Here is a 13,422-nt window from a genome sequence, read left to right as displayed (position 1 = left end):
TTCTCAGGAAACAATTTTATTTGAAATTCTTCATGCTTTGTCAACTATTGACATGCACATCAAAAGCATTCAGAATTTCCTTTGGCATATTGATGCACTTCCGTACCTTCCCTTCAGCTTTTCACTGTCCTACTTCCCCCCTTTTTAGCAGCTTCAACATAATGCTTGCCTTTCATCTGTAATTATTAACTTAGAATATCAGAGGGTAGGTTTATATGATTTTTAGTTTCAAAAATTGAATTTATTTAGAATCTCATAAATTGAAAATAACGAGTTTAAATGCTGTTTCACTCTGGCAAACAGTTCATAAATACATAATATTGACCAGTTATTTTTTTATTTATCCTCCTGTTTGGCTGGGAAAGCCTACCTATATATCTGATTTTTATCTCTGTTATTTAAAAAAAGATACAAAATGTAGTCAGAATCCTTTACCTACTTAACATTGATCCATCCGTCAAATTAAAAATGACTTCTGTCTTTAAATGAAGGCTAGTGTGGCATTTAACAGACAGCTACGAATTTAGTATACTTGTGGGAAATACATCTTAATATTGAATTTTGATTTTTCTTACTCCTGTTAAAACTGAGTAAAAGCATTGCATGTAAATCAACAGCAGAAACAAATTAAGAGCTACAGTTATAGCCCATGAGACGGTACTGAATAGCATAACTGAGTCTGCTTTTTTCAACTATATTTTAATAGTATTAGCCATCATAGATCATTTGATTTGGTGGTTAGATAAACTTACTGCTAAAAGACTTTCATAGATTTATGCAAAATACATTCTCCTATATAATCTATACCTGTGTGTGTGTGTGAGTGAGTGTGCGTGCGTGTGTGTTAAAGCCTCCTTTAGCCAAGTGGTATCAAGAAGGTGAGATTTTCTGAAGGTTCATTTTGTCCTATATAAAGTGACTGTTATCTAGGAGCTGGAATTCAACCTGATGACAATGAGCTTGGACTTATGTATTTTTATGATCACAATAACAATTGTATTGTTACAGTACAAGATCAACTTTTTAAAATTTACATGTTAAAAGCTTACTCATGTTCTTGACCTTGGCAGTGCTTTCCGTGTCTGTACCAGAAATAACCTGAGTCCACTTTAAACATTTATGGTGGACTAGAGTTACGCATTGCTCTAACTTCTCTGTATGTGGAAAGCTTTTTCATTCATTTGAATGCCCATTAGTCTTTGCTGAAGGGCTAAAAATATGGGGTGGCATGAATGTGGATATAAGAAACAAGCTAGAATATGTGAGAGTTCAATCAAGAGGACATAGCGTAAGGTCAATGGCAGCCTAGTCAAGATTGTCTGTGAGGATATGATATGAGAAGTGTTTATTTTTTTATAGTTTCTATTAGAGCAAAAAGTGAATGTAAATGTGTCTTCTAGTTGCATAGAAGTCTTTTGGATTTGGTTTTTTAACTCTCAAGTTGTTGTTTCTTATTTGTTTTTTACATTAAAAGGTAATTTCTGCAGAGGGTGTATTGGTAGCTCATATACCTCTATATCTATGGCGACACTGAATACAAATCATACTGGTTCCATGTTCTTTTTCTCTTCTGATGTACTGTACCTTTCCACATGGAAGGAAGGTGCATCTTAAACAGGAGAAATTCAGGAGAAAACTCTTCTTTTCTCCTCTACAAATGAGACTGCCATATTTTTGCCTCCTGTAAACCCATCAAGAATCCTGGTAGTGTAGTAGAATACGAGTGGGGTTGCTATCTGCAAGGTCAGCAGTTCAAACCCACCAACTCTCAGATGATTGTGAATTGAGATTGACTTGATGGCAGTGAGATTGGTTTCTGGAGTTTTAATAAACTCATCAGTTTCTGGCTAAGCATGTGTAGCATGACTGGGGGATGGGCTGCAGACTAATTCTGCAAGAGTGTTCTTGGAGATAGAAGGGGAAGACACCAGTAAACTTCCCTCCCGTTCCCCATACAGTGACCCTCCTCGTCTTCCCCATGGGCCAGGTGATACACAGGTGCCACTTTGCCCAGCTGTATAGTCCTATGGTTGTCAGAAAGCTCCCCAAAGGTAACTGATGGCAACTGTGATGAAGGCGAAGCCCCAGATCTTCCATCCCTGTAGTGCCTGTTCTGAGGGGGAGCTTTGCTGGTGCCCTGGTAGAAGAACAGCCGATAGGCTTAGTAGCAGGTGCCCTATGGCGGTTTGCAAGCTAGGGAAGGTTCTGAGGATATATGCTATTTGCAGTATGCTAGTTTGAATATCAAGACATGCCTTGTAACCCTCTTTGAGGAAAATACCAATAACAAGAACTGTGATTGTCTCAATCTAGGTCTCTTGCCACAGAAGATCAAACTGTACAGGCTCTTGTTTCGGGTTCTTTCAGAGAGCCATCCTTGTGAAAACCTATCCACTCAGGACATCCTGCGCTTTTGCTATGACTCCTCCATGGCTCCTGTGCAGCTCAGTGCTGCAGCGCCTGGGACTTGCCATTGCACTATGAAGGGGCTGTAAGGAACCTCTCTTGGTTTTCGGAAGTGTTGCTCTTTTAAAAATGGTGTTCTCTAGTACAGAGTTCGACAATGGGCCAGGAAGAATCTTATCTCATTTTCTTATTGAACAGCGGTGTCTAAGCGTTTCTTTACATTCAGAGATAATAATCAGGAACTTGCTCTCTTTGATCCACTGCCATGACAATGATTAAACATCTCCTCCACTCCCCCCCGCCCTCCCCCAACAGTTTATACAAAGCTGGGTTTCCACATCAAGATTACAATGTATTTGATATCCCTCATTTCTTTTTAAAGATTTTTTTTAGCTTTTGTTAAACATATTGAAGAGTTTTCATAACTTGATTCTATAATCTTCAATTGGATTTATTTCTATTTTCCTATTGTTAATGTAACCACACATTTGAAGACTGACAACTGTACTGAAGGGTGGCTTTACTTATGTGAAAACTTTGGAATCCTTTGAGTGAGTGAGTGAGTGTGGTCAGTGTTGCTATCAATTTCTTCTTTTGTACACTGCCAAAGCTTCTATTTAAGTATTGTGAAAACTCTTTGTTTTTTTCAGGTCGAATGAGTGATTTGAGTGTAATTGGTCATCCAATAGATTCAGAATCTAAAGAAGAAGAACCTTGTAGTGATGAACTTGATCCAGATCATGAGCTAATTGCTGAAATTTTGCCTGGGTTATTTGCAATAGACCTATACCCCAGTGAAGAAGATGATGAGGAAGACGCGGACTGTGCAAATGGTACTGATGAAACCACCACCCCATCAGTGACGTACATCAATGGGAAGCACCTAGTAACCACTGTGCCGAAGGACCCAGAAGCAGAGGAAGCTAGGAGCGGCCAGTTTGAGAGTGTGGCACCTTCTCAGAATTTTTCCCATAGCAGTGGGAATGACAGTCATCAGTTTGGCATAGATGGAACAAAATTCTCAATGGCAGTGAGAGTGCAGCCAAATGAATCTCAAGAATCGAAATCACTTGAGATTACATGGAAGCCTGACTCTTACCCTGAAATACCAGAACACTTTTCAAGTGGTGAGCATGATATTTTTCCCACAGTCCAATTCCAGGAGGGAGAAACCACAGAGGGAGCTGACTCAGTCACACACAGCGACCCTGAACCTGATGATCTTGCGCATGAAAATACTGAACCAATACTTGTGTTTCCTGAAGAATCTTCAGGAAATGCTGACATGGACCCAGAATCCCAGAAAGTAGTCTTTCCAAGGGTTACAGAATTAACACTGGGTGAAGAGGCAAACAAAAGCACGTCCACTACCGGCATACCAAGCATAATTCCAAGTTCTGTGTCAGCCAAGGTTTCAGAAGAAGAAGCATTTACTGTACCACCAAATTCCCAGCCACTTGCTTCACTGTCCAGTTACTCCGTGGAAGTAACTTCTAGGCCTATTGGAGAGCGCTTAGTGATTCCTTCCATTCTAATGCCAGAAGGCTCTGGAGAAGAACAAGAAGATAAAAATAAAATGTTCTCTGTGGTAACTGATTTATCCCAGAAAACTACCACAAATGTACAAGGTACTCCTGTTACTAGCAAGATAGCGACCACAGAAAGCCTTTCTGATGTTCCTGTACCCACCTTTTATTCTGTTTCTGAACAACTGTCTGAAGAAATAGTGCCTACTGAAGTTGTCAGTGAAACTAGCCCATCTGAATGGATTTTCAGGACGTCCGCTCATGGAGCGACAGGAAAAGCCGCGGAGGAGCAGAGCGCTCCAAGCACAGCTTCGCTAACTGAGCAGCAGTCACCCACACAGAGAGTCGATCAGTTATTTCTGCCCTCTGAATTAGAAGGCTCAAGTGAAACGACAGCTCAGGATTCAGCCTCTGCTGGTTGGAAAAGCACGGTGTCCTCAACAGCACCCACGGAGTCTGAAAGGGAACGGACAAGTTTGACTCTTGCCTTTACAGAAACAAATGCTTTCGACGAGATGGGGACACAAGGCACTGAGCCAAGCAGTGGGAGTCTACCTGACGTTCAGGGAGGCCTGACCACTGGGCCAGATATCCCTGTCTCTCTTTTCATGGAGCAGGGATCTGGAGACACTGCTGCTGATCCACAAGCAACCACGGTCTCTTCATTTTCATTAAACTTTGCGCCTGATATTCAAACCCCAAAGGAAGCAGCTAGTACTTTGTCTTCTTCTTTGGAAAACACATTCCCATCCCAGCCAACAGGATTCATTTTGAGCACTGTCACGAATAGACAGGGGGTCGAAATGATAAGTCAGACAGCCCAAGAAAACTTGACCTCCGAGGTCTCGGGAGGGCCAGGTCATGGGGTAGAAGTTAGTGATGCTCCTACAGGTTTTCCTGTAGGGGAAGACCCCCGTGGTGAATTCGGAGACTCTTCATTGGTAGCTCATCCCACAACAAAAGGAGACACAATAGGAACGGACGGCTCTGGAGATGCATTGTTTATGGAGACTCAACCCTCAGCCTCTGCAGTCCCTGCTTCAGGTCACTCCAGTCAGGAGCCTGACTGGGAAGGAGCCAGGGACCGGGTGGTCAGCTCTTCACCCTTTCCTTGGGAAGAATTCATGGCTTCAGGTGAGGGCTCAGGTGAGCAACTGATCTCTACCGGCGGTTCGGTTAGTCAAGTGTTGCCCAGTGCTGTGGGACAAACTTCCGGTACAGTTTTCCCACGTACTCACCAAGGTGTGGGAGAACTGGGAGCTGCCACGGAAGCGGTTGAGAGAGTCACGGTTGTACCAACAGCAGAAGCTGAAATACCAACAGAAGTGGGAGAAGGAATGGCCGAGGGCACAATTTCAGCAGACTTTGCCCAAACTTTGGAGCCAGCCAATTTATGGTCCAGGGAAGAAGTCAACCCCGTAAAACAAGGCATGGCAAACCAAACCGCATCAGCGGAAAAGACCAAAGAACAGGAGTCTTTTGGATCTCCTCAAAGCTCTGTGACACCAGAACCAGCAGGTTTTGATCCACAGACATCCACTGAAACCACACTCCTCACCACACATTATTCTATGCTGGCAACGAAGAAAATTGATAGTCGTGACAATGACCGGGAGGGGGAAGTCACTCCCTTAGGACATGTGACCACACCAGGTCCACAGGGCTTGGAGCCGTTCACTGCTGTCTCAGAAGCTACTGAGAAATCACATTTTCCCTCAACTACCGCTTCACTGACTGAATCTATACCATCTGAAAGTATCGTTACAGATTCACCAATCAAAGATGAAGAGGTTATGAAACTCTTTCCCCAAGTGGTGGGCCCACCCACCAAAGTGTCAGACACCGATCTCATATTCTCTGGGCTGGGATCAGGAGAAGATGCTGTACCTACTCTGACTACAAGAACAGTGAATTTTACTGAACTGGAGCAAATCATTAGCACATTGTATCCCCAGACATCTCCAGGAGGAAGTTTAGAAACAAGAGTCTCAAGTGATGAGAGGGACGACGACCAGGGAATGGACAATGTAGCCCGTGAAGTGAGAACACTCATTCCCCAAACCGGCAGCACCTCTGTGGGTGGCCAGACCACAGCCAGCTCCACCGTAAGGGGGATTTTAAGTGCTAGCAGAGCAGAAGGCCCCACAGGGACGTCCCTCACCTTCCCCGCGGACACCGCCCATCCTCAAAATCAGACCCTTGGGTGGGAGAAAGAAGCCCAGACCAGTAGAGCACAGACGATGGCTGGGCAGGTCTTCGATAAGACCGCTTCCACAGCAGACACAAAATTAGAAACCGCAACCTCTCCTGCTGTTCTGACGAGAATGCTTGTTCTTGAAACAACCGGAGGCTTTGCGACACCAGCACCATCCGACTTGTCTGATGAACATTCTGGGGAAGGATCCGGGGAGTTCGGTATGGTTGATTTAGTCCACACTTCCGGAGCTCCGCAGGCGACCGGGCCAGAAAGCACCACATTTGTGTGGAGGGGGTCCCCAGGAAAACATCCCGAGGGGCCTGGTGTGAAAGTGGTTGCTGCTGATGGATTCCCAACCATTTCCGTGGTGCTTTCTCTTCCCTCAGAGCTGAATGCAAGCTTTCCTGACTCAAGTAGTGCCCCTTCCCACCCACAGATGTATGAGAGCCCCACAGAGGGCGCTGCAGGCATTTTTTCAGAGGGTTTCCAAGTATTTGAGAATCCCACCGTAAAGCCCAACAGAAGAAAAGCCACTGAAAATATTATTCTAGATCTGGACAATGAGGATAGAGATTTACTGTTGACAGTTACAGAGCGTACCATACTGGAAATCCCACCTGAGCTGACACCAGATAAAAATACTATCATAGACATTGATCACACGAAACCTGGATATGAAGACATCCTTGGAATGCAACCCGATCCAGAGGCAGAAGTACTAGGAGGGCCACAGGGCAGTAATGAAGAAAGAGCCCAAGTTCAAGTGTCTTTACCTGAAGAGCAACTGGAGGGGTCTGGGGACCCTCTTCTAGCCAGCTACCCTCAGGCAACACACAACGAAGCAAGGACAGCTGAAGACCGAAGCCAAGTAGATCCCCCAGCTCTCCTCTTCACAACTGGAATACCTGTTCGCAGCACAGACTTAGCTCTTTTCCTTCCCACAGCAGCATCGCTCCCCGCTCCTAGTCAGGCTGCCACAGTTAATCCAGAGATTGGCGAGCCCAAAATGGAAGCAAAACTCCTGGATGACAGCTTTGAATCAAGCACGTTGTCTGATAGTCAAGCCATCGCAGACCAAAGTGAAATAATTGTGACACTGGGCTATTTGGAAAGGACACAGGAAGAGTATGAAGAAAAGAAAGATGTAGGCCCTTCATTTGAACCAGAATCCTCTTCGGGAACTGAGGAAGCATTGCTAGATCAGACACCCTACGTAAGTATGGGCAGTAGCCACCTCGTGACTCAGAGTTTAACTGAAGCACCTGTGGTGCTGGACACATCCAACCCCACCGGTTATCCGGATACAACACTAGCCATTTCCACTTTGGCAAAGCTGTCCTCTCACACACCATCCTCTCCAGACACTGTCCACGCAGCCAGTGGGACCTCTGAACAAACAAAGCCACGTGCTCTACCTGGTACAGATTTGGGAGCATCTCAAATGCCGACAGAAGATTCTGTCAAGCAATCCTATGCAAATATTGAAGCAACTTTCAAGCCACTATATGGCAAGTACTTGCACACAACCGAACCCCCATTTGTATCTCCCAGCACGGAATTAGAACTTTCAGAAGGCCAAAGTACACCTGAGTTTGTAAAAGAAGTGCAAGCTTCTCCCACAGAACTAATTGCTGAGGCAAGATTTGAGGTTCTCCAAGACCCCCATAACCAAACCGACGTGCCACTTCCTGAAGGAGCAGGCCAAGAGCTCCCCAATCCTAGCATGCAGGAGGCTGGCATGGTTGTCACAGCTCCAGGGAAAGTTAACCCAGAAGGTGCTTCACAGTGGCCTCATTCCACTTCTGCTCCTGCGACTCACAGAGTTGAGACAAGCGTGGTGCCTCAGCCCAGCCCACCAACTACTGAGAAGCCCACTGTTCCTTCTCTGGAAGTCGACCCCGAAACACAAGCAGCTTTGACCGAAGAGAAGTATTCCACAGTATTAGCAAGAGAACAGCAAATGCCGGTGAGAATTCTTGATTCCAATAATCAGGCCACAGTAAGCACTGCGGAGCTAAATACCGTGCTAGCAACACCGTCATTTTCCCTTTGGGAAACTTCTAATGAAAGCGATTTCCTGCTTGGCATTAATGAAGAGTCAGTGGAAGGCACCGCAGTCTATTTAACAGGTAAGGCCACACTATTTATAAATCTGCTTCCAAACCTGGAAACAGTTGCTTGGTCCTAACATAGATGTCTACAAATCGTCATTGTGATGGTAAAGCCACTTTTCCCACGGTTCACGTGACAGCTGAGCAGGTCAGGGTATAGAGTGCTTAACATGATGCAGTTCAAGTAAGTATCGGTTACCTCTGGGCTCTCAATAGAAATGTCAGGGGTTTTTTATTCAAGGTTTGAAAAACAACATATGATTAGAACATTAAAAAAGGATACTATTGAAAACTTTTGTTAGTGGTATATTTTGCTTTTACTCACAAGTAAAATATTGCTGTATTGCTTCCCTTATGTCCTGTAGCCGTGCATCTGAGTTTTAAAACCCATCACAAAATCCTATTTTTTCCCCTAAATCTCCCAGTCTTGGGTATGATTGTGGCAAACTTTTCAAGCTCTTTCATTTTGTGAGCGTAGTAAATCCCTGTACAAAATGTTTTTCATACTCTGTGCAGTATCAGCTCTCTGTTCTTTTATGTCATTTCTTGGCTTCAGTCAGTCCACACATGCTTCGAACATAGTCATAGTGGGTATTTATCCGGGCCACATTTATACTCTCCTTGCCTAAACGGGAAATTTTGTGTGTTTGCTGAATGTACAAAATGCACACATTTGAGCCTGCTTCATAACGGTCACCTTACTTGATCTTTGCAAAAAAAAGTCTGTAAAACCCGTGTTGTTATTCCCATTTAAAAGTCTCGGACGTAGCAATTCAGAAGGCTCAGTGATTTGCCCACGGATGTTCAGCTTGAAAACAGTGAAAGTGGAATTTGGGTCCAAATCAGTCCATGCTCTTTAGAGACGTTTTCCAACATTGTTGCAGTAAGGAATAGATATTTGATGATACAAGAACCAGGAAGCTAGAGATGATTGCTTTTTAGAATTAGTCTTCTTTTTTAACTAAGCCCGAGACTACTGAGAAGCTGGCATTACTATGTTTCCCAAGAAAGTTATTATTTAAGTAAGAATGTAAATGGGGTGGAGAAGGAGGCAACATCATTTAGCTGCTATCAAGGAGTTGGGGGCTGGAGGGTGGGGGGTGAGGGAGAATCAGTACTTTTAAGCATCCTGTTGGTTGAAATTGAACTTTAAATTTTAAGGAATATACTTTACAGCATGACTAAAGTTACACTTATTCTTCTGATTGGATCAGTATTACATTTGTGCGTCTACTGCTTCATTTAGAGCCTTGTTGGTGTAGTAGTTATGTATTGGGCTGCTAACCGGAAGGTTAGCTGCTCAATTCTGCCCGCTGCTCCACAAGAAAAAGATGAGGTTTTCTACACCCAAAAAGGGCAATTCGACCCTGTCTTACAGGGTCACCATGAGTCAGAATTCACTCAATGCTATTGAGCTTGGTTTGGGTTAACTGCTTCATTTTGATGTGATTCAGCGAGAGTAAAACAGCCCTGCACTTTTTAGGAAAGCCTTGAAGTATTTTGTGAATAGTCCTGACCGAAGGTGATTTACATTGCCATTTTTTGTTCTCATTGTTTATCTTAAATCGGTAAATGATAATCAAATCCTCTGGCCAATGGTGATTCTTTGTTAGTTGAAATATAATTCAGGTTGGGAAAACTGTGAGATAGAAATAATTGGTAACAATAAAGGGATATTTAGAGATAAAGGAAATAGGTACACGTTGCACAGTCCTCCAGGCTCAAGGAGACTGTGCTGCGCATGCGTTGCACTCCCTGGAGGCGGAGAGGTAATCCTTTGGGGTGCCAATCCCAAGCAGTTGGGAGTCACCACCACTTCTCGGGGTAAGGCTTTCTCCTCCTGGAAAAGTTTAGTCTCAGAAACCCACTCGGGGCAGTTCGACCCTGTCCCTAGGGTCCCTGTGAGTCAGAACCGACTGGAGGCAGTGAGTTGGTTTCAGTTGTACATGTCACTGAATGCAGTAAACAGAAGCGGCAATGAGGGTGCCTGATCTGTCTGTTAGAGACTGCCCTTGCGGAGGTTCATACAGATGCTTTAGGAAAGAATACAAACGAGGAAACAAAACTGTTCTCCTAATCGGAGCCGCTTCGAGTTCACAGAAAGAGCCGCTTTCTTGCCAAACCCTGGCCTCATACTGGCGGCCTGGCACTGGTCTGTGGAGTGGCACTAGGGAGAGGGTTTAATATTTGTGGGCACAGTGTAGTTTTACCAAGGCCTTGCAGAGAAGGAGCATTGCGATTTTGCACAGAGGGTAATATATAGATCTGTGGTGGATTGTAGCCTCGTCACCACCAGGTGTTTTAAATGGAGAAAGATAAAAAAGTAAAATGGCTATTTTTAAAACCACTAAATAAGAGAAAAAGTAACCTAATTTTAACATGAACCTCAACATGTATATCAAGTCTTTCTAATAGTTTGGAATTTACTTAACACTCAGACAGTTTCACTTCCCAATGTTGAAAAGGCTCCGTTTAACCTCAGAGAGAAATTCCTTGTTTGTTCTAAGATTCCTTAATTTAATGTTTCCTAATCAGTCAGGTGTCTTCTTTCCAAAAGAAATTAGTTTAGGGCTTTGGGATTTAGGTTTCTCCCAGGCAATAGGGTTGGATTCTGCATATAATCAATTTCAGTTATTTTGTGAAACCTGTCATTCTCGTTTGGATACCTGAATCTTTTGACACAGAAGCAATTCCAACCAAGGAAACAAATGACACCCATAAGTGACTAATGTACATACAACTAGCAAATAATCCTACAAAATGAACTGTCATCCCAATTGTGTCCAACCGTTTGCATTTAGGAAATATACTTTAAACTGTTCTAGGTTTCACCTTTAGCCTCTCCATTTAGTTGCTAGGAGTGTTTTTTTTATTTGTGTTTTAGTAAGAAATGTGTAATAAAAACTTGGGGTTTCATTTTAGGCCAGGCGATTGTATTTGGGTTTGTTTTTATCCAGTAGAGTTTAATCCATCTGTTGCTTTTCTTCAAGTATAGTTTAAAGGAGTACATTTGGAACGTGTTTTTGGAAAAGGCATGTTAATGTAGCAGAAGAATCTACAGTGCACACTTTCGAAGAAAAACAGTTTCTAAGTGGTAAAAGGCAATAATAATTCAAATGATGGTAACCAGCCAGTCTGCTAAAAGTATGCATGTTTTGTGTACCCAGCCATTTCACATGAACTAACCTCGTTTAAAAGAATACATTTTCCATTCACTGTACACATGTGTAATCATTTTTGACTAAAATCAATTACCATTATCATGCCAACTAAATCTGCAGTAGAATATATTAGTTGCCAGATAACGTGCAAATTATTGTTTATAAATAATGCTGATTGAATTTCAGAAAAGAATAGATGCGATTTGTAGAAATTTGTTATAATATCAAGAAACACTCCAATGAGTAAAGCTAATGTTAATTTGTGTGTGTAGTATCTCTAAATTACTACGGTAAAGCTTTTGTGATGGTAGCAGTAAGTGGCATTGTTTTTGTTTTGGCTAAAATATATAGAAACCTCAGCGATGAGCCTAACCACTTTTCTTATTTTCCTGAACATCATAGGACCTGATCATTGCAAAATAAACCCATGCCTTAACGGAGGCACCTGTTATCCAACTGACACTTCTTACGTGTGCACCTGTGTGCCAGGATACAGCGGGGACCAGTGTGAACTCGGTAAGATGTTCTTGGCTGAAGGAGGGCAGTGCTTTTCCAGATTGCATTTATCCTGCTTGGCTCAGTCAGAGGAGCTCAGGGAAGCACAGGTGTTAAATGAACTGAAGGCCTGAGCCTAATTGAATGAGGAGCCACGAAATGGGTACAGATGTTTACTGCTCATATGCATGGGATCCAAGGGCTTTCCAAGGTCAGCCATTTATTTGTGTAGTTTTACAGCTAGATTTTGCAACTGTAAAGATACTGACAAACAGACTAGATCTATACCCCAAATTTATTTATAGTAAAAAATAACTGATCCAAATAATGTTTTTCTCATAATACTATGTTTAAAAATTAAGTAGCTTAGTCCTTTGGTTTTGGGATAACTTGTTCTTCTGTGCCTTGTGGGAAAAACCCTCCCCTCCCCCACATTCTCTCTCTCTCTCTCTCTCTCTCTCCCCCCTCCCCCTCCCCCCACATCCTCTCCCCTCTCAATAAAACCCAGTTTTGCTTTGAGAAAGAAATGGAGTATATTATCCAGGTGCTCATTTCAGAGATGACATGAAGGTTTGTTTTGAATGATTGAGTGAAAGATCCACTGATAACACTATATTATGTTGGGATATTCAGATCAAATCCTCAAACTCAGGCTTAAAGATCACTTAAAAAAATTCAGCATTACTGGGTTCAACTTTTGTGTCAATTAGCAGGGATTTAGGTATACTGATAGGTAATAATTAAGGACTACTTTATACTCTAAAATATCAAATTTAAAAGTATAAAAGATCCATCTGGTCCCTGTTATGTTTCTTATTGATAAACAAAAAACAATTTAATGACAGAAGCAATTAAAGACAATTAAAATTATAAATGGTAGCTTAAAAGTGTTCATGAAAAAGTTCCATTATTTTTCAATGCTATTTTTCCACAGAATTTTGAAGAATGCGAATGTTCATTCATTGTCAAGAATATAATCAATGCCAGTTTCAATTTGGTTAGATTTGGTCAAATGCTGAGTAACTCATCATAGGAAATCCAGTCAATATATCTTTGCTTTAGCCATATGTGTATGAGTATGTATGCACCTATGTGCATATATAGTTACATGCATATGCATGTGTATGTATAGCTATGTGACTATGCACATTCACATAATATAGCACATAGGGCCACAGCTATGGGTACTTATTAGACATTACCAACCACCTCATGAGATTGGTTTTCTGTGTTAGACGGATTAGGACCGAGTCTCCTGGGACATCTCAATCAATTGGTGTAATGTACTCACTGCTATCTGGTTAGTTTTGAGTCACAGCAAGCCTCAAAGACAAAGTCAAACTGCCCCCTTGGGTTTCCAAGGCTATGAATCTTTACGGAGCAGAAGGCTTCAGCTTTCTCTACTACGTGACAGGTGAAATCACTCTGCTGATCTTGCAGTTAGCAGCCCAACGAGCAGCCCACTGTGCCGGCAACTCTCTTTTACATGTAACTTTTAAAAATATACAGTTACATGTTAATTTCAG

At 42.6% G+C, this 13,422-nt stretch overlaps 1 protein-coding gene across 1 annotated transcript in view; it reads left to right on the top strand.

Moving 5' to 3' along the window:
* The window catches only part of VCAN (versican), a 117,666-nt gene that overhangs the window by 66,986 nt on the left and 37,258 nt on the right, over positions 1-13,422 (top strand). Inside the window, exons 8-9 of the mRNA XM_013004896.2 lie at positions 3,057-8,258; positions 11,804-11,917. Of these exons, the coding sequence (XP_012860350.1) occupies positions 3,057-8,258; positions 11,804-11,917 (5,316 nt within the window). The remainder of the gene's footprint in view (positions 1-3,056; positions 8,259-11,803; positions 11,918-13,422) is intronic.

Source organism: Echinops telfairi, unplaced genomic scaffold, assembly GCF_000313985.2.
Source record: "Echinops telfairi isolate 266 unplaced genomic scaffold, ASM31398v2 ScPeMD7_7469;HRSCAF=8507_1, whole genome shotgun sequence".
Lineage (NCBI taxonomy): Eukaryota > Metazoa > Chordata > Mammalia > Afrosoricida > Tenrecidae > Echinops > Echinops telfairi.
The sequence above is the reverse complement of the archived record's forward strand: the minus strand, read 5'-3'. Positions and strand labels throughout refer to the sequence as shown.